Source organism: Zerene cesonia, chromosome 12 (assembly GCF_012273895.1).
Source record: "Zerene cesonia ecotype Mississippi chromosome 12, Zerene_cesonia_1.1, whole genome shotgun sequence".
NCBI classification, from domain to species: Eukaryota; Metazoa; Arthropoda; class Insecta; order Lepidoptera; family Pieridae; genus Zerene; species Zerene cesonia.
Genome location: NC_052113.1, coordinates 3,096,547 through 3,121,291, shown reverse-complemented (window position 1 = coordinate 3,121,291; position 24,745 = coordinate 3,096,547). Strand labels below are relative to the sequence as shown.

Genomic DNA, 24,745 nt, shown 5'->3' with positions numbered 1-24,745 from the left:
ATTTGAAAATATTTATCGTTTTATTTTGAAATTCTTGAAAGGATACCTGCTATAAGGCATATATGCACCACAGGTTAAGTGGGGAAGGGCCAATAGTCGTTTATACAGAATGGTACATTCTTCATATATACGAATTAAAAATTCTTATATATTATTTACGAATGAACTTTCCCTGACTTCATCCACGTTAAATTACTGTAAGGTAGGATAGGGTTCTAACTTAGGAAAACGACAATGAATATTATATATAATAACATTTTTGCTTGACAATACAGTGTCCTGCAATATTTTTCGATAGATACAGTAACCCAAAACTGCACTTTACAATAATTTGTCTGACTATCCACGTTACACATATCAAGCCCTATTTAATAAACGAAGTGAATGTTGCAAGTTTATACTCTGTAGTTTGAAGTGGGATATTTTTCTTCCTATTATATCAGTACCTACTTAATCGGTTTTCATTATAATTAGAAAATAATATAGAACTTATGAATTTTCTTTCTTAAACGTGTTTAAAATTGGAACCTAATGAGATCGTTAAACAGTAACATGATCTTTTTCCATGGCACGTATCGCGGTGTGCACATTGCAGGTACTGTCTGAGACATTTTATTAAATGTTTATACATTGATGTTTCTTAGCTTTCTAGCACTAGTTGACCCGGCGAACGTCGCAACTCCAAAACATTTTGTTTGAAACATTTACCTTTTTTACTATTTAAACCTTCCCTGGAATATTATGAATACATGGAAACTAAATTTATCAATTTCGGCTCCACCATTCTCAAGTTTTAGCGAGACCAACGTACAGATTATATAGATATTGATTTTTATATATTACTAATATTGTTTCGACATATTTTCCTTATCGCTGTCACCTTTTAAACCTTCTCTTAACCTCCACGGGCATATCAAGACCAAAATAAGATAAATCTGTTCAGCCGTTCTCGAGTTTCAGCGAGTTTATATATAAGGTTATATAATATAGCATATAGGAATAGAATATAGATAGATAAATAAAACAAAGATTAAGTAAATATATTTTAATTTAATTTATATCGTCCAAGGGTTTTATATATAAAACCAATTTACACAGATATTAAAAAATCCATACAAATGAAACTGAAGAGATGATTATGTACAATGTTGTTATGTTGTAATAATCACTACATATTTACACAGTTGTAACTTCATATGTCGAAATTTACTTTCATAGAGCCGTAACTATTTAAAGTACGGAAAATCGGCTTCTATTCCTATCTTTTCGTGGGGAAAAAGTTGTACGTAAATTGACTAACAGGTTTCTAGATTCCCGTGTCGCAATCGACTAATTCTGAGCACAATTAAATTTATTCTAAGAACACAATCGAATTGTATCTAATTATCACTTAATTTAAGATTCTTTTCTTAAATAATGCTGCTTATTTATTTAACTATATTTTAAAGATCAGGGAAGCAAATTCACAGATTAACATAGAAAGTTGAACACCGCAAATATAATATTAAAATCTTTATAGAAATAAATAATTTTAATATGCGAATCTGTTAAAACAAGAATAATACAATATCATGTAAGATAAAGATAAGTGCTTATCCAGGGTTTGAATTCAATATTAATCAATACATGTAATTCATGTGCATGGTGACGCCGTTTATTTAGAATACAACAAATTTATTCCAACAGGAACACTTTTTGTATAAATTTGTTTATCAAAAATCATTAATCATAACATTAAACAAACTATTGAACCTATACTTATGAAAACATTCTTATTTATATTTAATTAGTGCCCGTGTTTAAGCTCCATCAAACAAAAATAGAATGTAAGTAAAATTCAATTTTTAAAAAGATATTATGTATAAATATGTCATCTTATTTTATAACTACAACATTAAAAAGGCGGAGGACCTATGATTGTCGTTGTTTCCATACTAAAAGTACTTTCATACTCACATTCACTCTAAATGCACCACACATAGATGTAATATACACAACATATTGTATGAAGAACACTATATTAAATTATTTATTCTATACTTGACTCGCTTATTTATAAGAAATTACTATGTGATAATTTCTAAAGGCTTTTATGTTGCATAAACTAAGCTAGGCTACAGAGTACCGTTTTATTGGATTCTTTGTACTTATTAGGAACCTCTTTAGAGGACAGGCTTTAAGGGCTGTTTTTGTAATGGTCTAGTAAAAGTATCAAAAAAATGTATATACCACTACATGTATGCGTAGTTTGCGAAATAAATTCTTAATAATAAAATAAAGTAAATAACCCTCACAATTGCAATTCCCTAAATTTAAAAAATAATAAGATGTATAGTGCTCTTCATTTATGCAAACTGTAGTACATATAACATCTATAATCTAGGTCCTGGCCTAGATTCTAGGCATATTATTGGTCTATAAATATGTAAGGAGTTTCTTGCATTTTAAGAACAAGAGTGTGGGAACATAAACCTGAACACAGTTTAATAAATCAATCTATTTCCTTGTTCATTCGTGTTTATTATGTCATCACGAAAATTTTCAAAATCAATACAAAACGTTACGCTTACTACTAGGCGAAGGATTTTTTCACACTCCAAAGTTCATATCGACGTACGCACAAAATCATATTTAATTTAATTGATATGACATGAGTGTACATATTAATGAAACGTTCCTAGGATTTTGCTCCAATGTGGAATTACTTTAACCGTGGTTTATTTTTATTATAAAGTAACACAAGTCTTAGGTCATGTTTTGTTTTCCTTCACTCTCGTTCTAAAACTTGAATTATTCATAAAATCTGAATCATATGCATTCAAAGTGACCGACGATTAGTGACAATGGAAACCATCTCCGAAAAATGTGATATATACAACAATTACATTTACATCAATCTTTAATTAGTATTTATTTTTCGCATTTGTGTCCGTTTGCGCATACAATACATACTAGTCTGGATCGCGATTAAAAATCAATAAATCTTTAACAGTCATCAGTACTGATTAAATAGACCATCATGTAAAAATTAAATTATCCAAACACACAAAACCTAACTTTTCACCATAATTCAGTCATAAACAAATACAATCAATCTGGTCTACTGAACTGAATTGTCTATCCTATAGGTACTTTTGGTATACAACCAACATTTGTATGCATATAATTCAAGTTATTCCCCCCATTCCTCAGGGCTTGGGGCCATTAATTCCTAAGTCTTAGACTGGGCAGTAACTATACACTTAAGCTATCAGTCATTCACTCTTGTGCTTTACTCGCTTCTGTGATGGACTCGTACTGTTCCTTGTCGAGTTCAGTCATTGTGAAGCTCCCATCTGGTAATAGGAGAACTACCCGCCGAGTGCCACCTAATACAAAAAAGGATTATAAATTAGAAGATATTATTTCGTTTAATAAATAAATATGAATTTTAACTGTGCTGGAAAACTTAATAAAAAGTAAATTTGTGTGGTCTGATGCTGATTGTCTTGAATTTGGATTTTACTAATGGACAGTGTCTGTGTGTGTGGCACCATTAAATCAGATGTATAACAGATAAATCTTTATTTGTCTAGTGTCTGAAGTGTATGTCGTCTGATATCTATAGTTAAGAGTTGTCTGGTATCTGTCAACTTTCTTCTATGGTGCATGATATCTATGAATTCTGTCCAGTGATTATAATCTTTGATTGACAATATTTATGTGTCTGGTATCTATATCTGCTGGTTTTTGTTGTCTGATAGAAGTGAAGTTGTTGTTTAGTATCTATAGTAGCATGCTACTGTGTTTCGTTCAGTGAGTGGGGGGAACCGAAGACCCATATAATTTTCCTTACCCTTCCCAATTCATTAATTTACTCCTCTCGTCATTCCTTTCTATATCCCTTTTCAACTTAAAATCCATCAAGCAATCCATTTTTAAGAGGAGTAAGGTCTGCAATAGACTTTACGCCTCTCCAAATGCTCATGGGCGGTGGTAACGCTTACCACCCCTCGACCCACCAGCTCCATTGCTATCGATGACATAAAACGAAACGCACCGGGCGAGGGCAGGTCGGCCTGCACGAGCTGCGCGATGACCTGCGTGGCGTCCTCGCCGGGCTCGCCCTCCACCTGCACGGCCACCTGCTGCAGCGCGCCCGCCTCGCCGCCCGGCATCAGCTGCGCCAGCTGCGCCGGGTCGATCGTCAGCACGTCCTGCGGTTCAATATTCATTTTATTACTTGTAGCTTTACATTTTTACAATAGGTGCAATTGTGTAGACTGTCAGCTACATCGTATACGATCATATATGCACACCATGTACAATTGTACAGTTTGTTCCAACTTAAAAGATACGATATTATTTCGATTACGATAAATGACTACCCTGGCGGAGCAGGGCGTGTTGTGGTTGCTAGTTAGACATATATTTATTCAATTTTACTACTCGAAAAGCTTGTCCGACTAAATACTGTATTCTCACAGACTAAAACAATTATTCTTTTCTGAAAAGACCACAGACGTCCATAGACTCACAGGTACATCTCCCGTACCTATCCAGATTCTCAAATATGAAATGAATTACAACAATTTCCAAAACTCAAAAGTAGACAAACTCAAAAATAGCCACAATAATCGGTTCAAAACCTATGTTATCCATTAACAAAACTAAAGAAAATAGTGGTCGGTTAAAAAGTTAACTCACCTGTCCATCCTCCCTGGTGACGTAAGTGACGCCCTCTCCGTCGCCGTCGGCTGCGCCCTCAACGCCCTCCACGGTGCCCTGCACGCCTTGCGTCGACACTAGTAGCGTCTGTGAATATTTCACATATATAATTATTATATCATTATTTTTTACTTCAAAACAGCCACAATGTTATCTTCTTACATTTTAAATGTACATATAACACGGAAAGAATATCGGACGCTGCTTACCTGTCCGTCCTCCCTCGTGACATACATGACGCCCTCGCCGTCACCCTCCACGGCGCCCTCGACGCCCTCCACGCCCGCCTCCACGCCCTCCGCGGCCACCAGCAGCGTCTGGCCCGCTTCGTTCTCGCCGGCCACCTGTACAATCATAATATTTTAAATATTATATATATAAACAAAGATTTTTAAGAAGATGAAAGCCACATCTTTACTAAACAACAGACTTTCGATGTCTTCAAGTACCTGATAAAGAACTCCATCCTCTCCCCGAATCATGATGGGTGTATGACCAGCGTGTAAGAGACTAACTTCTTCATTGTCATCGACGCCAACACCCTCTTCTAACAACTGCTTCACGGCACTTGCTTCTACTTTCACCTCCGTCTATATGAGTAAACATATACAAAATAATCAAATTGGCAGTTTTTTATGTCATCGTCGGCAATGGAGCTAGTGGGTCGCCTTATAGCAAGATGCTAGTATCTTGCTATAAGGCGACCATAACCATTTGCATTGGCGTAAAATCGACCTTACGCCTCTACAAATGGATTGCCGATTTTTAATGGAATAGATTGACGACAAAAATAAAGGAAAGGACTGAGAAGCATATTTGCATGTACTACTTTACCAGCAGGCCCAATTCGTGCCGAATAATTTTATAGCATGGATTTGAGTTATACCTCACAACCTTTTTTTATTTATTGATAAATGTTTATTCAAACTTGTAGTAGTTTGATTGAGTAGCACAAGTATTTATTAGTCAAAAATATACTATATTATAATTTTCTGATAGAGAAGACGACAGTCAGAACCATTTTTTCTAGGGGAAAAAAAAATTAATATAATAGATATGTTATTTCTTTTTTTACACTTTATCATGCTGTCAACATAGCAGAAATAAATACAATAATACTGATGTTTATAGAAACAAACTCCAACATTACTTTTATTACAAACAATATAATTTATGGAGGTTCTTTTCCTAATTATAACATATCTCTAGCTTTTTGGTAAAAAATTAAATATTAAACTTTTACTCACTCCATCTTCATCAGTAAGCATGGGTAGGGAAGGCTGCGCTCCATCGCCCTGCACCAACATGCCGGTCGTGCCACCCGGTGACATTTCCACCTGCACATAGTAAATTTAAAAGAATAAGAGACTAATTTATATAATTATAGAATAATAAAGCTATACCAGACTGTCTCTTGTCGCGACATCCTGATGCTGTAATAGAAAAGAACATACAAAGTAAAGAATCAAAGGATGCTGTTGATAAAAGTAAAGTGTAATATGGATGCACCTATGTTAAATAAAACAGATAATATTTGTTTTAGGTTTAGCCCAAAGCCCATCACATTGTCACATTTAAAAACTTAATTTTATTCAACTTCAGTTCACAATTTTTTCTCACAATATTTGTGAAGAATTTATTTTTAATATAATTTGACTAGCGGTCCGCCTACATGGTACATATATAGCCTATCGATTGGTGTAATAGGATGTTCTATTTTTTCACAATCAATGGGCTTACACACTGATATCGGTTTGCCATAAGCCTGATGATACAGTTTGAGTTTGCATCAAAATTGGCCTATTGACCACACCCTTGAATAATTCACCCTACAATACCATACATAGCAAACACAATGCTGCATGCACATACCTTCATGAGCATAGTGGCCGGTTGCGAGGTGGGCGGCGGGGTGGGGGGCGAGGGCGGCGGCGAGGGCGTGGGCGGCGGCGTGGGCTCGTTCTCGGCGCGCGCCAGCCGCCGCCCCGTCTGCGGGCACAGCGTCAGCGGCCGCTCGGGGCTCGGCGGCGGCAGCGGGCCCAGCTCGCGCGGGAACGGGTCCTCCACGCCGTCCGACGACTCGGAGGACGTGTCCCACTGTACAATGACACCTTCCGTCAGATACGTATTCCCGTGTGGATACTGTTTGTAACTTGACTGACATTATCGAGTTCTTCTACTGTCAAGTAGAAAATAATGTATATAATGTAATTTAATTTATAAAGAACATCTATTGTATGGGTTGTAAAAAAATGGTATGGGTTGTAACTTCTTTCAGATTATGATAATATTTTAAACAATAATCAAACAAAAAGAATTATGAAAAAAAAATTCCAGAGTTATTTCTAATCGAAATTTAATATATTTGTATATATTACGTACAGATACCTTGTCGAAATCGAAGGATACTGCCTTCTCCTTAATACGCATGAGAGTGGAGGGCGAAGACACGAAGCCGCCTCGCCCGCGGCCCCGCGCCGCGCCGCCGCGTCGCAGCAAACTGTCTCCTTGCGACTGGGAGTACAATTACATATTAATACAACTCTTATGGTAAGTAGTTATGATGAGTGCTACTAATTATGATGTGGCCGGCGCCGATAAGTGGTTCACTCTTGAGCATAAAATCGATGGTCTTAATGGGTTAGAATTTTTTTTTTTTTTTTTTATGTCATAGCGGGCAGCTGAGCTGGTGGTTCGCCTGATGGTAAGCGATCACCACCGCCCATAAACATTTGCAAAGGTAGTACCTCTGTGAATGCGCTGCCCGCTTTTATGGGGTAAGGGAAAAGGGAAGAATTAACGACTGGAAAGAAGGAATGGACTAGGACGGGTGAGGAAAAGGAAACGGGCCTCCGGCTCCCCCACTCACCGTACGAAACACAGTGGCATGCCACTATTTCACGCAGGTTTTCTGTGGGGGTGTGGTACTTCCCCGGTGCGAGCTGGCCCAATTCGTGGCGAAGCGTGCTCGACTCCCACAGTAGAATTGAATTGGGATACCGATCCTTAAATTCGTAACACTTCTTGTGCAAAAAAATGTCTATGAGTAGACAAATTGTATTTACAGTTAATGAATAGTAAATTTCATTTGGACTGTCCAGGATTATCTTTACTATCAGTACTTATGCATATTGCTAAATTGGGAGTACATATATCGGAACTTACTTGTGCCAATTTCTTGTTGAGTATAGTGACAGGCGATTTTCCATCAGACTGTACGCCATACGGCCTCTGAATTGTCCGCTGAATGATTTTCTGTCCTGATGGAGTTATTATTGTCTTTTCAGTAACTTGCTGTCCAGCAGGACCATATGTTTTCTTGACCTATAAATTCGTTAATTGATATAAGCAAATACATGAGTTAATATTAAACTATTACAATAACGTTTATTACATAGAAATAACATAATTACATTAAAATAGTAAACTCATCATGATTAATTAAGTACCTGTTGTGTAATTGGTGTATTTGGTGATTGTCTTTTATTTTCTTCCATCTTCTTCTATAACAAAAATAAAAAAATTAACTTTTGAATATAAATCATTAATATTGTATGCTACCTTTAAAACTCTTTGAACAATTACAATAAACATACCTGTTTAGCAGCCATTATTTGCTTCTTAATAACTTCTTGGTCTATACTAAGGCCAGGACCAATTTTTCCAGGTGAATCAATCTTCATAATGCCAGAACTCTTTGACATTATGTAAACACCTGTGAATAATTATTTTAATTTTGAAGATATGCATTGTAATTCAACATAATATATAAGGCAAAACCCAAAGAAATATTACCTGTGCTCAAATTAGGCATATGCTTTGGGTCTACTTTGATAACTCCCTTAATGTTAGGCATGCCCTTCCCACCAATTCCCAGTGTCTTCACTAACTCAGGATCCACATTCGACTTGGGAGATGATTGGCCATTGAGAATACTTTTTTCCACTAAAAGCCAAACAAATACTGTTAAACTAACACATATTGACAAACATTGCTAAAATCTTAAGAAGCCTAATAACAACTACTACTGCCCAAACTGGTGAAAGAAAGCATGCCTTAAAACTATATAACTTTGGATATGTTAATGTATGACATACACTATACGACACACTATAAATAATTCTTTACACAGCTAAGAGCAAGCAATAGCAACCAATGAACACTACAGCAATTCGGAATATGAAACAAAAATGTTAACAACACAATTATGTATCTCATACCCTCCACACAGACAATCTATTCTAATATATTATACTAGGTTATTCACTTCTATATATGAGCTGCCACAAACAATGAGCAATCAATAAGATTATGTCAATACGCATATGCCTACTGACCATCATCACTCATCACTTTAAATTTCTAGAAATTTTAGTCATATAATGTTAAGTCCCTGCATATACTAATTGGACACAATGTAACCTTTAGGCTCATCGGGGTCAGAGTAGTCGTTGTCGACAGAGAGCTGTCGGGCGCGCTTGGCCGGCGGCTCGTCGTCGGCGCCGCCGCACCACGCCTTCACTTGGTCTAGCGCGCGTGCCTTGCTACTGCGTTGTAGACGACTGCAATTCAAACCACATATTTTAATTTATACCCTATTTCCTACAATAAATAGATTCATTTTCCTTTTTTTCTGTTATAATACGGCAATTTATAGTAGAATTAAATCTTAAATACATTGCAATTATAAACTTACCCTGTCGGTGTTAATGCTGGTGTGTCATTTTTCTTCACTAATTGTTTCACAACTTGTGGCAATGGTGTACTCGTTTGTTTCACCTGTGTAAATAATTAATTTAATAAATATGTATGCTTAGGAATATATCAAAAGCTTCTACTGTTTTATTGATTTATAATCGATTAGTAATAATAAAAGTTTTACCTGCACTGGATGCTGTGATTGTTGTTGAGCTCTTAATGCCTTCAGTTCCTTTTGCCGTGCCAATTGTTTTTCAAATGCCTCGAGTAAGTGCTTGCAAGTTTCCATATTTTCTACTGGCTCCCATGTGTTCTGTTCACTACAATTCAAGTTTTATATATCTTAAGGGTGTATTAAAAATATGAAGAAAAAGTCTACTAAGAACTGTAATTAAACTGAACCAATATTAAATGTTGCACAAACAATAAAATTATCACATTATACTGACTAAACCATACTAATACAGGAATAATATGCTGCAGCTGGAGACAGTCACTTCTCTTATTATATGAACATATATTGACTTTGTTAATCGATTATTATGAATTAAGAAATTATTCCACATAACCATAACCCACCATGTAAAATAAGCATTAAGGACAAAACATCACTACAGAGCTACAATTTAGGCCTTAAGGGGCTTTATATTAATACCAATATAAATAAATAGAGCACATACTGCGGATAGCCCTCCCACTTGAGCAGGTACTCGTAGTGCTTGCGGCGCGGGTTGAACCGCTTGGCGAGTATCTTCTCGACGACGAACTCCTGCGGCGCGGCGCCCGGCGGCGCCTCGCGCTCCGTGCGCCGCGCGATGCGCTCGGCCGCCGGCACGCGCTCCTGCGCGCCGCGCACGCTCTCCGTGTCCTCCTGCTCGCATGCGCACACATCATTAAATCATCTATGTAGAATTGCACGTAATGATAAGGAACAAACGTTAAAGTGGTACAATATTCACTTTTAATAGTGAAATCTGGTACATACCCATGGCCCTCTGGGAAGGAGACATGGGTTATGTCAGATTCCTACAGATTAAACATAAATGTGTTTTTTCGGGTAAACTTAAGTATACCACGGCCATGGGTGCTTGGTATACAATATACCTACATATTATGCACTTTTTTATAATTTATATTAAAAAATATTAAAATCTACTTTTAAAACCTTCAGACATATTGTTAACGCCAGGAGACTTAGGCATGATATTTGATGTTTATATCATTTATCATTGTCAATATAGAATTTTGTTATGTTGAGGACAGATCAAAGGAAATTAAAAAAAATATATCGAATGGATATATTTTTTTAAAGAGATCTATATATTAAAAAAAAAGGTGAATTTATTATTTTTAATTCCAGCATTTCGAAACAGTTTTGATATCCCATTGCAAGTTTTTAGTCTCTACTAGTACAATAAATGCGAAAGTAAGTCAGGATAGTCTGTCTCTTCTTTACACCTAATCCTCTGAACGAATTTTAATGAAGTTGGTACAAATATAGTTTTCGTTTCTCTGGAGCGACTGAACAAATTTAAAAGAAAATGTTATCATTCATCTATATATATATGTATATTGAAAGCCACATCATATGTGGGTGTCATAGACAGTTTTTTTTTTTGTTTTTATCCCGGGTGAACTCTCGCAGTGTGGACAAGCCAGTGAATTATGATTTTTAAAAATGTGATGAGAAAAGAAGATACAATTGCATTAAAAAAATATAACATTCCTAAAAAATATAACATTCCTAAATGAAAAACTGCAACCAAAATATTGAAACCAATGTCTTTATTTTTGTGATCTTATTAGAAATGATTAGTTTCATAATTGCTTTCAATTATACAAATTAGAAAAACTCAAACAAATACTATGTCTACATTTCTATTGAAATTATAAAAATTTAATACCTTTGCCTTTGCAAGAGATGAAACTGATAATTTAGGAGTTTTCTGTGATGTTTTTATATCATCACTTTCTTCTCCAGATGGTTGCGGTTCAGTATCTTCCTATAAAATAATATCTTAATTAGAATCTATAAAGTTGTATAATTTTATTGGATTTTTTTTTAATAAAAAATAAATAGAAGTTAGTCAATAACCCCATGTAAATTATCCAGTGGGAACATATATTATGGGCTGATGATGATGATGTGATGTTGACGGTACAGTCTATTAGATAATATCTTAAATACTAACGTCTTCTACCAATCTAAATTTGTGTCTCATGTATCTACATACTTGTTTTATTTTTCTGGGTCTTCCCCTTCTTTTCACTTCACCTGGAGTATTTTGAACTGGAACAAGCTGATCATCTGACTTTAATTCCATCTAAAAAACATTTTTTAAGTTATCTTAACAACATCACCATTAAAAAATATTCCATTTTTAAATATAGGTTATGTTATATTCAACTCACATAAACTATTTAAAAAAAAAGTATTGGTATTTAAAAAAAATCAAATAAATGTTCAGCTGGCTATCACTTAAATAAAAAAAACCAAATTATCAAATTATCAATGTACTCACAACTTTAGCATGTGAAAACTTAGACAAAGATTGCACATTCGACCCCGCCGTGATCCATGCAGTGCGCTGTGCTTCTGGCATTCGACACCACTGCTGGTACAGTTTCCAGCTGTTGTCACCTGAGCTTTGTGTGGCATCACGGGATGAACACTTCCATAAGAGGAATGCCCACACTTGCGACTTGCTCTCATTCTGTGACGCATTGATTTTATTTGTTAATTACAGCATACACTGATGCGGTTTATTTGCTAATGATTGTAAAGAAAGTACAGAATTGAGGTGTTATGATTGATGTTATGATGTTATAGTCTAATAATGATGTTATAGTCTAATAAAAAATTATTAAATCTAGCTGTTCAAAGGTTATACAAGTAAAACCAATGTAAAATATATCAAGCCTATACTGCAGGTTGTGTCCACTACTACCACTGGTACTACATGTCTCTTAGGCGGAACCAAATCCTTGAATATGACTTATGGCTAATATGTAGTGGCCTTAAAAACAAGCATACTCATACATCACAAACAGTTAAACACTCAAAAGGAAATATAAAAAATATGTAATGTAAATCTTTTTTATTATAAAAATGTAGCAATATTATTTTTAACAAACTTGATTACTCAAGTCCATTTTAAAACAGTCATCAACATTTTTATCAATGATAATTAAATAGAACTTACACTATCTCTAACAGGAGATTTTCCAGTGCAGTTATTTGCATCTTTGTGCTCCTTAAACTCATCAACAAAATGGAATGCTGAGTGGCACTGTCCACACACAAGTACATCTAAGGTTGCCATTTGTTCATGAGCTTCTGCAAACAAAAAATTATTATGTAAGAATGTAATTATTTATAATAGTAATGAATAATGCAGTATAATTTTATTTGTGACAAATAATCCTCCCCAGCTTTACTCATAGTATATCTATATAGTCTATAGCGCTCAGAGATCACATACATTTAATACTGAAATAATTTTTTAAAATGGATGAGTAGTTCCCGAAATTAGTGCATCTAAAGAAAGAAATAAACTCTTAAGATTTATAAATCATGGATAAACACAGATCCCGGATGATGATTAATATACAAAAATTGATTGTTTAAAGGCTTCAGATAGATAAATTGTGACACCTACATACCTTTCTCCAATATCCTACAGTTAGAACATAACTGTAATGAGACTTCTTTAAAAAATGTTAATATTATTTTCTATATGAGCATCATAACCTACCTACTTGTTTATCCATGTTTATTGCACCTCCATGAAGCTGTAATACTCACTTTTACCTTTATAGAATAACAAATGTATGTGTACCTTTTAGAGCAGTTGGATTTTTTGTTAATTCCTGGGGGTTTCCAGCTGGTATTTCTTCCGCAAGCGGTGGTTCTCCTTCTTCCATAGACGCCATTATTTCCTCCGCACTATCTTTCTACAATTTAAAGTCTTCCTAAAGTTTTCAGCAATTTTATAACCTTATCTAAATCTAGAGCATCAGATTCCCGCCAAACTTACAAACATATTAAACCAATTTACAATAAGTTTTTTATGTGAGTCACAGTAAAAAATGTGAATAAACTATCTATTTTTCGAGGTTTTTTTAGCTAATGATTGCAAAAATAATATAAAATCAACATATTAATCTTCCAAAGTAATTAATGTACATCAGAGAGACGCCTATACTCGCCGAGCATATATCTTGAGCCGCTTCCCGACCGATATCTACTATTTATAACAAATTTAGCCTTAGCTTGTGTTTGATTTAAAATCACATTGTAAAATAATTTTGTTCACTTTTTATTTATATTCTCACTCACCATTTAATGTCAACAGATCCGATTTTTTTACAAATATTTAATTACAAGAATGCATGCAAAACGGAACAACAATGCGATGAGATCCACTCTCAAATTCAATATAAAAATGTTACCGACACATTAAATATGCCACCTCGTGATGACCGACACAATGTGTTTTCTAATCTAAAACGCTTCTTATTAACCAATCACAATTGAGAGCGTCCGTATTATCGACCAATGACAAAATAGCAATTGTTTTGAACAACATAACATACTTCTGGTCGTAGCTTTGCCGTCACAAATGGCCGACTCTAGATTACGTCGACACAATTAACCGACATTTGAAAGAAACATAATTTTATGGATAAAAACCAAAACAAATTAAAGATTAATTAAATAAAAGATAGTTCAAGTTACCATAAAAGCCCATCCTATGATATTCAGAACTCTGAATTCACGTAAATGATAATTTAATGTAATAAATATAAATAATAACTGGTAAATTAATCATGAATGATAAGTTCAATAAAACTGTTTCGTTTTTATTAAGCTTATTTTGTAATTCAACTTCGAAAAGAGAGGAGGTTCTGTTCAACTGTATATATATTTTCAACTGACTTCAAAAAAGGTGGTTATTGTCAATTGGACTGAACTTTTATTTGTTTATTACTTTTCTTACTTTATTTTACTGGGTGAACCAATATTTGTGAAAATTTTTTTTATTTAAATCCTGGTTCCTCTCATAACCTTGATCCTACCCAACTTATACTTAATATGTCACCATTATATAAGGTTGGCACATATTTTGATCGGGTACATTTGACCGTGGATCATATGAACATTTGCAGAGGCCGTTTGTAGAACTTACGCCTCTATAAATGGATGGCCGATCTTAAATGGAAAGGTATAAAAATAAAAGGATGACCAGTGGACTAAAGGAAACGATTTAGAACGGTAAGGAAAAGGATACCAGTCTTCGACTTCCTCGCTACTGAACAATTCGCATGTTACTATTACGTGCCGATCTTCTGGTCACCTGAAGGTGTCGTAACATCCGCGGTGCGAGCATGTCTAATTCTTAAAAATTTAAGTGTTCTTAGTTAATTACTGCTCGGGTAAATCTACAAAACTTGGTATCTACGTAATATTCATCGTCATCAGCCCATATGTGTTCCCACTGTTGGGACACAGGCCTCCTATGAAGGTTCAGGCCATAATCCACCACGCTGGCCAAGTGGGGGTTGGCAGATGTCACATGTCGTCGAACTTTTGATTCTTGGACATGCCGGTTTCCTCAAGAGGTTTTCCTTCACCGTTTTAAGCAGTGGTGATGTTATTCACATGTGCAGATAAATTGAAAAATCAATTTATTTCTTGCATGCTCGCCCGGTCTCGAACCCGACTTATCTATTTAAAGTCCGAGGTTCTAACCACTGAGCCACCACTGCTTTTGATAATATTCGTACGTAATATTCATACTTGCTACTTAATAGGTATAGTATTTATCATACTATGGTACTGAATCAAACAATGATTACCTTCCTTTATCGATCTGGGACTTAACAACTAGGAACACACTAGCGCAGCGGCATGCCTTCGGCTTAGTTTAAAACGGAAAAAAATTATATTGAGTCTACAGAGCATTGAGAGAACACGTATATGTTTTTTCGCAAAATAATATTATTAATCTGGTATAGTAAGAGCTTACTGTGATACGCGATCTATAATATACATATACCTATATTTATTTTCTTTTAGAGTATACTACTACGAATAACAATACTATTGTTATTCGTAGGTATACTAGCTTTCTAAGATGTTTCCCTAAAAGACATATACATATAGCTTCAAGTATATTGTAATACTAATAACCAGCAAATCGATTTTCAATACTTTTCATTTCAAACACTCAGGGTATCAGGGTAGAATAATAAAAAAAAGACATTAATTTGCTCGTTTAATTTAAAAAGGAGTATTCTTCTTCTATTTGTTAATGGCTTCACCCAACGGAGGGAAAAGGAGTGTTGAAAGGGAGTTTTGGATTGTGATCATTTTATAGCTAAAGCGATGGCAGGTTTTATGAAATCGGGCCTAGCATTATATATATATACATATATGTATATACTAGCTGTACCCGCCCTGTGACTTCGTTCGCGTTTGTCAATCAGACACCGTATCGATTTCCGGAATTAAAAGTAAATTAGATCCTTCCTGGTGCTAAGGTGGTTACCTTATACCAAGTTTCATCAAAATCCGTACAGTAGTTTTTGCGTAATTCTCATTCAAGATACAGACAGACAGACAGACAATTTTTTTTTAAATTGCATTTTATACTTCAGTATCAAAATTTAAACGCCCCATCTACATATCTTCAATGTGCAGAATTTGACCTCGACCATTTTTACTATTGTAAGGATATAGATATAGATACAGATAGACAGAAGATATATATTTTCTTCGTTGTTACCGTTAACTTTGTTATACTTCGACGTACGACGATGTTCGTAAAGTCGAAGCATTCCGTTTCATAGTACTTAGTACTTACCTAGTTTCGGTATCCCGCATGGTCGATGCGCTGAGGCCTGAGACGCTCATAACTGCAGGTTTTGGATCAGTACCTAGCAGTTATGTAGGTTTTCTGTCTAAATATTTTCAAAGTTAAAAAGAATTTTCCTGTTGCTTTTTAATTATAGTGTTACCGTCACTCCTTTCCTTATCTATTATTCAGTAATGTTGACTTGTGTTTATATATATCTTATAGCTTTAAACGAGCAATTCTTGTATATATATATATATATATATATATATATATATATATATATATATATATATATATATATATATATATATAATTGGAATCTCGGAATCGGCTCCAACGATTTTCATGAAATTTAGTATATAGGGGGTTTCGGGGGCGATAAATCGATCTAGCTAGGAATTTTTTTTAGAAAATGTCATATTCGTGTTTTATTCGTGTTTTTTTTCCTGACATCTATTAGTGAATAATAATACTATTTTGCTTCGTAGATAGCTGGACAACTGAAATAACACATAGGCACTTATTATACCGATATTCTTACGTGATACGGACTTACGCGGTTTCAACCGCGGGTCACAGCTAGTATTACTTTATACAAATAAAACTGGTTTATTGGATTAATTATTAACAAATTAAATGTGATTAGGTTACATTCTATTTCCTTGAATATCCCAAGCTACTATATTTTTTCCAATGTTTTGAAAAATAAACTACATTCAAAAATGGGGGTAACTCTTATTTCATACTAAACTTTAATCTGGAACTATTTGTCAAAATTTTCTTGGCAGTTGACCTTTGTACAAAAATAAATGAACCCAGGACGGTTCGATTCTATGCTCAACACTACACTAAGGCGGCGTTCAACGCAAAATTTTATTGATAAAAAACAATTCATAGAGAATGTATCATTGTTCGTAATAAAACAAAGTGTAGATTTTTACAATTTTATTATTATTCGATAATACTAACATAAAGATACAAAAATAGTTTAAAATCATAGTTAAGATTCTTATCGCAACTCATCTGAGATATTACCGATTCTACAGTGATTTTATCTGCAATACAGTTGTTTACAAGAACGAATGCTTTTACAAATTTATTGAAAGCTTCTAGTCATAACTTTTAATCTCACCAGTCTTACTTCACATATCCTCCAATAAAAAATTATTTTACACCCTTTTTGTTGAAATGAAATAAATTAAGGCTTTTATTTAAATTTTACATGGAAAACACGAAAATGTTGGCTATGGACTTCATTTTTTAATTAGAAAATCATTGAAAATCAAGTATACACTTGAATGAACATTACTGTTAAATTATTAATGTCTCCTACAAGAAATTAAAATTTTAACAATCCTTATGACTATATTCAAAGTACAATCACTTTACTACAAAATATAGAAAAATTGATGTCATTTGTAGCCATAATTCTTATGACAACCCTATAAGGAAATTATTGTTTTTGCAAATAATTTGACATATGGTATTATTCAAAACTTGAACAACACTTGATCACCTTCATAAAAATGAAATCTGAAGACACAGCCCTTATAAACAGTCAATTTTCCTATATTATGATGCAAAACAAATTCCTTTAAGTGAGTTGAATTGATTTGAGTTTTATTCAGTGGCTGCCATTGCACGTGCTTGTGCTCTTACTCTCTTGTCATATTCTAGCCGGTTTTGACTGAAATAAAAAAGTTGAACTTTAGTGTAAACATGAACGAAGAAACTATGGATGAAGTGAGTCATCTTTTTTACAAATTTCAAGACAATGTTGATACTCTTCATTTTAAAACATTAGAATAGATATTATGAATTATAAACTACACTTTTGAGTTCACTTTGAAAAATAATTAAGCAAAACAATTTATGACAAAGTGTTTTAATTAGACTTACCAATAGATTGTGTAAGCTTCAGCCTGGGCAGGGTCTTTAACATTAGGCTCATTAAGAAGGTCTTGTATTCCAAGCAGAATTTGTTTGATTGTTATTGCTGGGCGCCAGTCCTTTTCTTCATCAAGTAGCGAAAGGCAAACAGTTCCGGAAGGGTAGACATTTGGGTGGAATAGTGGGGGTTCAAATTTACATTTTGGTGGGCTTGAGGGGTAATCGTCCTTAAAGATCATACGCAACTTATATAGTCCACCTTCCCAGGGTGTCTGTAGAGTAGAATGGATGGTGAAATAATTAATTGTTTATAAATTCATCATTCATTGAATGGTAAAGAAATAGAAAAAAACACTATTTTAAGAGTTAAGAACTTCCGTCATGAAGGAAAATTGTAAAACGAAATACAAATGGTTTTTTTTACATCATAATAAAAAAAATTTTCCAATTTACATGATAATATTCTTGAAAATGTTGAAATTCAAGCTACAAGGTATTGATGCTTTGTGAAAGATCAGATCAGAGCAGAAAAAAAATTAAACAAAATAATACTAACCCCTTTTTTTCCTGGAATTGCACATTCCCATGTCATCAAGTTCAGTGAGCCATCAGGGTTTTTCATAGGTCTCGCAACAAACCCCTAAAACATAATATATTCATCATTAGTAATTTAAATAAAAAGTGTAAAACTGTCATTAACGTATCCGTAGAAGTATGTGCTAGAAACATGACTTACAAAGGGATGGTCTTTACGCCAAGCTTTTCTTTCTTCCGCGAGACGAGCACTCGCAATACCCGACATTTTCTGAAAGTTCAATCGATTGATTAATATATTTATATACACAGTTCTTAGACTCTTTGAAAATCTATACTTACAAATAAAACAAGGAACTACAGAAATAATAAATTACACAGCGCGAAAAGCGTCCCACGATGCGTCAATTAGGCATATGACATAGATAAAAAATTGTTACAATGAAGTTTATTAGTTGTCAATACATAGATTCTATTTAAAAAGGTACCATTCACGTCGAACCCGTACTGTGAAATTATTTAAAGTGTGTCTAAGTAACTACATATTCGGCATCTATTGAAGTTAAACTTTTTCTGGGTGCTTCTTGTAAGTTCAAAAATATGTTCTAACTATATATAAATAAAATAAGTCACGTTGAACGTTTTTTACATTTTAGTTTGATTTTGAATAGGCAAGTCATGGTTGACACAAAAAAAAAAGATGTCAAATGTCAATATACAATGGTGTCAATGTCACAAGTTTTAAAATATTTGAGGCAAAACACCGAGTGATAAGGGATTGTTTTTATTTAAAAAATATGTAAATTTGTATTAACACCCTACTGTTTTAAATCTTATCCCCAAAAACATAAGATCATGGCTGACGATGAACAGGATCCTAAAGAATATCGATGGGAAACGGGTTATGAAAAGACATGGTAGATTTGCGGTTTAATTATTTAACGTTGAAATGTTAGAAAGTGTATTAAATCTAATTATTTATGTAGGGAAGCAATAAAAGAAGACGAAGATGGCTTGGTCGAAGGCCTTGTGGCGGAATTTGCACAAAAAGCGGCTCGGAAAGCAGCGACTCCTCGCCGTGGCCCAATACGCCTGGGCATGATGAGGCATTTACTTGTGGCCATTGATTGTTCTGAAGCTATGAGTTCACAAGATCTTAAACCTACACGATTTTTGTGCACTTTAAAGGTTTGATACCATTCATAAATTATAAGAACATAAATTATAGGCGCTGTCAAATAATCCACATATTAATATTACTACAGAATTTAAATGTGTCACTTGAAGAGCATATCTCCTCATTGAAGGGCTCGCTCTACATGTCCTTCTTTGCCAGGCAACCCATCCACTTATAGCGAATACCACAGATTGCAGAAGAAAAGAGAATTTTTTTTATGAAAAATATGTTATTATTACTATTCATTGCAGCTATTGGAAAAATTTGTGGAAGAATACTTTGATCAGAATCCTCTTAGCCAATTGGGATTGATTACAATGAAAAATAAAAGAGCCGAAAAAATTACTGAACTCTCAGGAAATCTCAGAAAGCATGTAAAAACTGTTCAAGGGTAAGAATTTATTATTTATCCTTAATTAAAATCTATACTAATATATATAGTTGAAGAGTTTGTTTGTTTGTTTAAACACACAAATTTTAGGAACTAATGGTCCGATTTGAAAAATTCTTTTAGTGTTAGATAGCCCATCTATTGAGGTAAGCTATAGGCTATATATGTACCACGTGCAAAGCCAGAGCAGTTTGCTAGTAATAAATAACAAGAAAAGGAGTAATTATAGAGTATTTAATATTTAACTAAAAGCTACAATATGTTTAAACAAAAAAAAATATACCATGTGCTGCATTAAAATATAAAATCTATTTATTCAAACTTCTCTCTTCAAAGGACAATCAATAATAATAAATATTCTATTCTAGTTTATCCAACTTGGCATTAACAGGAGAACCATCTCTACAAAACACACTTGAACTGGCTGGCCGAGTTCTCAAGCCTCTCCCTGGTCATGCATCTAGAGAATTGCTTGTTCTATTTGCTTCTCTAACTACATGTGATCCTGGTGATATTAATACAACCATACAGGTATTGTGGCTGCACCCTCATAGTGATAGAAAGTCATGATGTTTTCCCCAAAAATGTTCTGGGGGTTTTCCAGAAGATAAACTATTGTATGCTCTTTCTAAGGTCTTGAACTATCTCTGTACCTAATTCATTCTGGATTTATTGAGTAGTTTAGATGTGAAAATATACAAACTCATAGACAGAGTTACTCATATGTGACAAATACAATTATTGTCGAGTAAAATCTAAGAGGTTGTATAACAATAGCAGATAATAATATTTATTTATATACAATCAATTGTTTGATCGAAATTAACTGTATAAAAGATCGCTGTTTTTGCTTATTTTTTATTCAAATATACAAAGTTATATATAAATCTATGTATAGTGTATAGTGTTAAGAATGTACCATATATGTATGTATGTTTATTACCATAATACAAATATTAACATAAAATTATTGTTTTTAGAACTTGAAAAATGATGGAGTTAGATGTTCAGTTATTGGATTGGCTGCTGAAGTCAGAATATGTAAGAAATTATGTCAAGATACTGGTGGGGAATATGGGGTACGTCTGGCTTAATAAATTAAACATTAAATAAGAAATAAATAGATATTAACAGCTTGGTGGAATGAATTTGTTTCCAATGTAATGGTCAATGTAAATTCACAAGTTCACCGGTATTTGTTATGAAATTGTAATGCCAGGACATTCAATTTATATAAAAATTACCTGATTCACCACAATCTGAACGAAGCTTTAACTGTCTAGCTCTAGCCTCCTCTCTTTATTTACCTACCCTATCAAAATTATACTTAAACTAGCTGCACGCCTCAGCTCCGCCTGGATAATCATTTATTGTAATTTAATTAATTTAAACTATCCTATTTTTAAGTTGGATGATATTGCACATGGTTCGAAAATAAGATTAAAATCTGTTGAGTAGTTTAGGAGTCTATCGCGGATAAACAATGTGACACGTTAATTATACATAGTAAGGTTGGGACACCACTTAAGATAATATTATTATGATGGTAAATTTTATAACTGTGTAATTCATATTACTCAGTTATGTATTATACTTTTGAATCATCATCGATTCAAAAGTGCTTCTATAAGAAGTCTAATTGAATTAATAAATTCAGAGTTAAGGAGTTTGAGTTTGATGAAAATAAATACTTGAATAGTTCTTTAAAAATAAATACAGGTGGTACTGGATGATGTCCACTACCGCTCGTTACTGTTGGAGCACACCTCACCACCACCGCGGGCCCGGGCATTGGATGCTGGTTTAGTGAAGATGGGCTTCCCACATACCGCGCCGCCAGCTACAACTTCTGATGCTGCTGCTAACGATCCACCTATCACTGTTTGTATGTGGTAAGTTTATATCATAAACAATTTATTATGAACTTAATTAATAAAAATCAATTTATTTCATGCAAAAGAAAGAAGGGTACAAACATAGTTTATAGAAAAAAAGAAAAAAAAAATTGACACTGTTTACACATAGTTTTTTTTTACTTTAGAAAGTGTTTATAAAAAGAAATTTTGTTCGTTTGCATGAACCCCACCTCAATTGAAGGTAAGTCTCCTCTTAACAATTCCATTTGTCTCTAACTTGAACTATTTGTGGACAGTGGGTACCAGCTACTTTTGTCAGCTTGTCTGTCTGTCTTGTGTAGGGTCTCCTTTAAGACGCTTGCCCACTGTACCTTTCCATATTGATTTGGTCTTTTCGTTACGGAATTTCTTGATTCGGTCGCCGCGCTCAAAGCCCGGAATAAAAGCTATATAATAGCTTCAAATCATCAATACAATCGCGACGCATTCATTGCAGTCACTTAGAGGAGGGTGAGGGGGTGGGCGGCGAGGGTCACCTGTGCCCGCAGTGTCGCAGCAAGTACTGCTCGCTGCCCGCGCAGTGCCGCACCTGCGGGCTCACGCTCGCGTCCGCGCCGCATCTCGCTCGGTAGCTATCTGTATTTAATTGATTGATTTATCTTAGTTTTCTTTTACAGTGTGTTGTACGTAGGTAGATTCAATTTTAAATATAATTGTATTTTACACAAAAGGTTACTTACGTTTGCTGGGGTAAGTGCTAAAGATTGTAAAACGGGACCAAAAAAAGAATTTCACGTTTTTCACATAATCACGCCAATGGCTTGAAAACATACGGAGTTATCGAGGAACAAAACGAGAAAAGAATACAGTACAATCGCCAAATATCTTTGGTTCTGGGAACGTATGTTAATTACTACAATTATATTGTAAAATATAAATAAATAAACAAATAAACTATTGGATTTTTTGTAGAGCGTAAATTTATAAAGTTATGTCTATTTAAAATTCTTTAAAAATTAAAAGTATAACATATAAACATCATCAGCATCAAAACAAAAAATTAACTAAATTAGATTTAGTTAGTAAACAGCATTATAGCAAACGTGATTCATTTCCAGATCCTATCATCATTTATTCCCAGTAGAGCCGTTTGAAGAATTAAAAAATGAAGGACAAAGTCAGTTTTGTTTCGCCTGTGTCAGATCTTTTACAGATCTTGATAAGCAGGTAAGTAATCTTACATTAACATTTTCTTAAATATGTAATAATTAACCTATGGAGACTGGAGAACTATTTCCTTTTTCTCACCCTTCCCAGTCCATTCCTTCTTTCCAATTATTAATCCTTTCCCCTTAAAAGCGCGCAGGTCATTCGCGAATGTTTATGGGCGGTGGTGATCACTTACCATCAGGCGACCACTAGCTCAGTTGCCCGCTTTTGGCATTAAAAATATATATAAATAGCACATTATTTCATGTCGATAAGTACTTATTGTCAAAATTTGTAATTGTTTTCAGATATATCGCTGCAACCGTTGTATGGAGTTTTATTGCTGGGAGTGCGAAAGTATGATATCATCCACAGTGCACGTTTGTCCCGGATGCGCGTCACGCCCTCATCTCTATCAACGATTGCCGGAATCGTCTTGATACTAGTTATACATCTATTGTAATAATAAGTATTGTAATATAATATCAATCTAAGGATAATGTGTGTGTTTTGAAACTTTTTTGATTGAGTAGTTTCCGGTATCCAATAAGTTTAATTTTCTCACAAAAGTGTTGTTTAATATATCCAGAATTCAAAATAAATATACTTCTCGTAAATGTTTCAAACATACGTATCAACAGAATACATGTTTACAACTTTACCTACAACATAACAAGAAACAATATGAAAAGATTTTTTAAGAGAATTAATACCAATTAAATACGATCTTTTTGGGTCTTTCTTTTCCTTATATGTATTCCTGTGACGATAAATGAATTATCCAACAGAAAATAATCGATCTCGTAGTTCCTGAGATCGGCTAGTTCAAAATACATCTTTAACTTGTATATGCATGCATATATTGGCCTTAGATTCTGTTACTGGTGCAGTATGCATGCATAATATGCTTATTTAAGTATCAGACAGGATATTCATTTAATGTTATATGTAATATTCAACAACATGACTGGATATCAATCAGGCAGCTAATTAAACTGTCAAAATGCTCTTTTAATTTGTATAAATTGACAAAAAGTTTCATGAATATCGGTATAATAGGCGATATGAAATTGCAGCGCTGAGTGAAACGTGGAGTGGATGGCTGCGCAGAGGTACTTTACTAAGGTTTACTTATTTTTAACTTCTATTATTCTTTATGTAATAAACTAAAAAGTAAATAAAGGATGCAACCATATATCATATAGTATATACTACATGGTATGTTGAATTAATAGATTCGTGATTTCGGAACTAATAAGTGTCAATGTCATGCTAAATTGACAGTTGACACATGAACTTGGAAGTTTGAGCTAGTAAACTTTTTTTTTAAATTATATTAAGCACTAATTAGCAATTTATCAAAAGTGTACTTTTAGCAATATGAACACGAATTAAAAAAAAAGTTTTGGAATTAATTGGTTGT

The 24,745-nt window shown here is 34.0% G+C and overlaps 3 protein-coding genes across 5 annotated transcripts; 1 reads left to right on the top strand and 2 right to left on the bottom strand.

Annotated features, from left to right (window-relative positions):
• Positions 1-1,143: 1,143 nt before the first annotated feature.
• On the bottom strand, positions 1,144-13,879 carry LOC119830698 (actin cytoskeleton-regulatory complex protein pan1). Of its 3 annotated transcripts, none has more exons than XM_038353798.1 (22): positions 13,745-13,879; positions 13,245-13,359; positions 12,609-12,742; positions 11,928-12,119; positions 11,640-11,729; positions 11,310-11,408; positions 10,086-10,276; positions 9,590-9,725; positions 9,404-9,486; positions 9,130-9,269; positions 8,503-8,652; positions 8,304-8,422; positions 8,157-8,210; positions 7,873-8,031; positions 7,090-7,221; positions 6,580-6,804; positions 5,955-6,044; positions 5,157-5,297; positions 4,917-5,051; positions 4,687-4,794; positions 4,040-4,196; positions 1,144-3,368 (listed from the first exon to the last, which is right to left on the bottom strand). In XM_038353798.1, the coding sequence occupies exons 1-22, from the start codon at positions 13,745-13,747 to the stop codon at positions 3,259-3,261; spliced, it is 2,763 nt and encodes a 920-aa protein (XP_038209726.1). In that variant the 5' UTR covers positions 13,748-13,879; the 3' UTR covers positions 1,144-3,258. The 3 variants fall into 3 exon arrangements, with proteins under 3 accessions (XP_038209726.1, XP_038209727.1, XP_038209728.1); XM_038353799.1 differs by having other exon boundaries at positions 7,096-7,221; XM_038353800.1 differs by lacking the exon at positions 11,310-11,408.
• Positions 13,880-17,226: 3,347 nt separating this feature from the next.
• LOC119830752 (SUMO-conjugating enzyme UBC9-A) lies at positions 17,227-19,129 on the bottom strand. Its single transcript, XM_038353879.1, has 5 exons — positions 19,032-19,129; positions 18,892-18,960; positions 18,712-18,795; positions 18,165-18,427; positions 17,227-17,952 (listed from the first exon to the last, which is right to left on the bottom strand). Exons 2-5 carry the CDS (start codon positions 18,955-18,957, stop codon positions 17,886-17,888), a joined length of 480 nt encoding a protein of 159 aa, XP_038209807.1. The 5' UTR covers positions 18,958-18,960; positions 19,032-19,129; the 3' UTR covers positions 17,227-17,885.
• Positions 19,130-19,399: 270 nt separating this feature from the next.
• LOC119830885 (general transcription factor IIH subunit 2) lies at positions 19,400-24,047 on the top strand. Its single transcript, XM_038354062.1, has 9 exons — positions 19,400-19,606; positions 19,676-19,877; positions 20,118-20,257; positions 20,626-20,788; positions 21,238-21,336; positions 21,977-22,149; positions 22,610-22,741; positions 23,232-23,340; positions 23,631-24,047. Exons 1-9 carry the CDS (start codon positions 19,545-19,547, stop codon positions 23,760-23,762), a joined length of 1,212 nt encoding a protein of 403 aa, XP_038209990.1. The 5' UTR covers positions 19,400-19,544; the 3' UTR covers positions 23,763-24,047.
• The last annotated feature ends 698 nt before the right edge of the window (positions 24,048-24,745 follow it).

Excerpts from the sequence above, each read along its gene's own strand:
- LOC119830885 (XM_038354062.1), top strand. The coding sequence starts at position 19,545 with ATGGCTGACGATGAACAGGATCCTAAAGAATATCGATGGGAAACGGGT. Across the intron at positions 19,607-19,675 it reads ACGGGTTATGAAAAGACATG|GGAAGCAATAAAAGAAGACG; the intron begins GTAGATTTGCGG and ends TTATTTATGTAG. Across the intron at positions 20,258-20,625 it reads CATGTAAAAACTGTTCAAGG|TTTATCCAACTTGGCATTAA; the intron begins GTAAGAATTTAT and ends ATTCTATTCTAG.
- LOC119830752 (XM_038353879.1), bottom strand. The coding sequence starts at position 18,957 with ATGTCGGGTATTGCGAGTGCTCGTCTCGCGGAAGAAAGAAAAGCTTGG. Across the intron at positions 18,796-18,891 it reads GGCGTAAAGACCATCCCTTT|GGGTTTGTTGCGAGACCTAT; the intron begins GTAAGTCATGTT and ends ATTATGTTTTAG. Across the intron at positions 18,428-18,711 it reads CAATTCCAGGAAAAAAAGGG|ACACCCTGGGAAGGTGGACT; the intron begins GTTAGTATTATT and ends TCTACTCTACAG.
- LOC119830698 (XM_038353798.1), bottom strand. Across the intron at positions 11,409-11,639 it reads GACCCAGAAAAATAAAACAA|GAAGATACTGAACCGCAACC; the intron begins GTATGTAGATAC and ends ATTATTTTATAG. Across the intron at positions 5,298-5,954 it reads TGCTTACTGATGAAGATGGA|ACGGAGGTGAAAGTAGAAGC; the intron begins GTGAGTAAAAGT and ends TTACTCATATAG.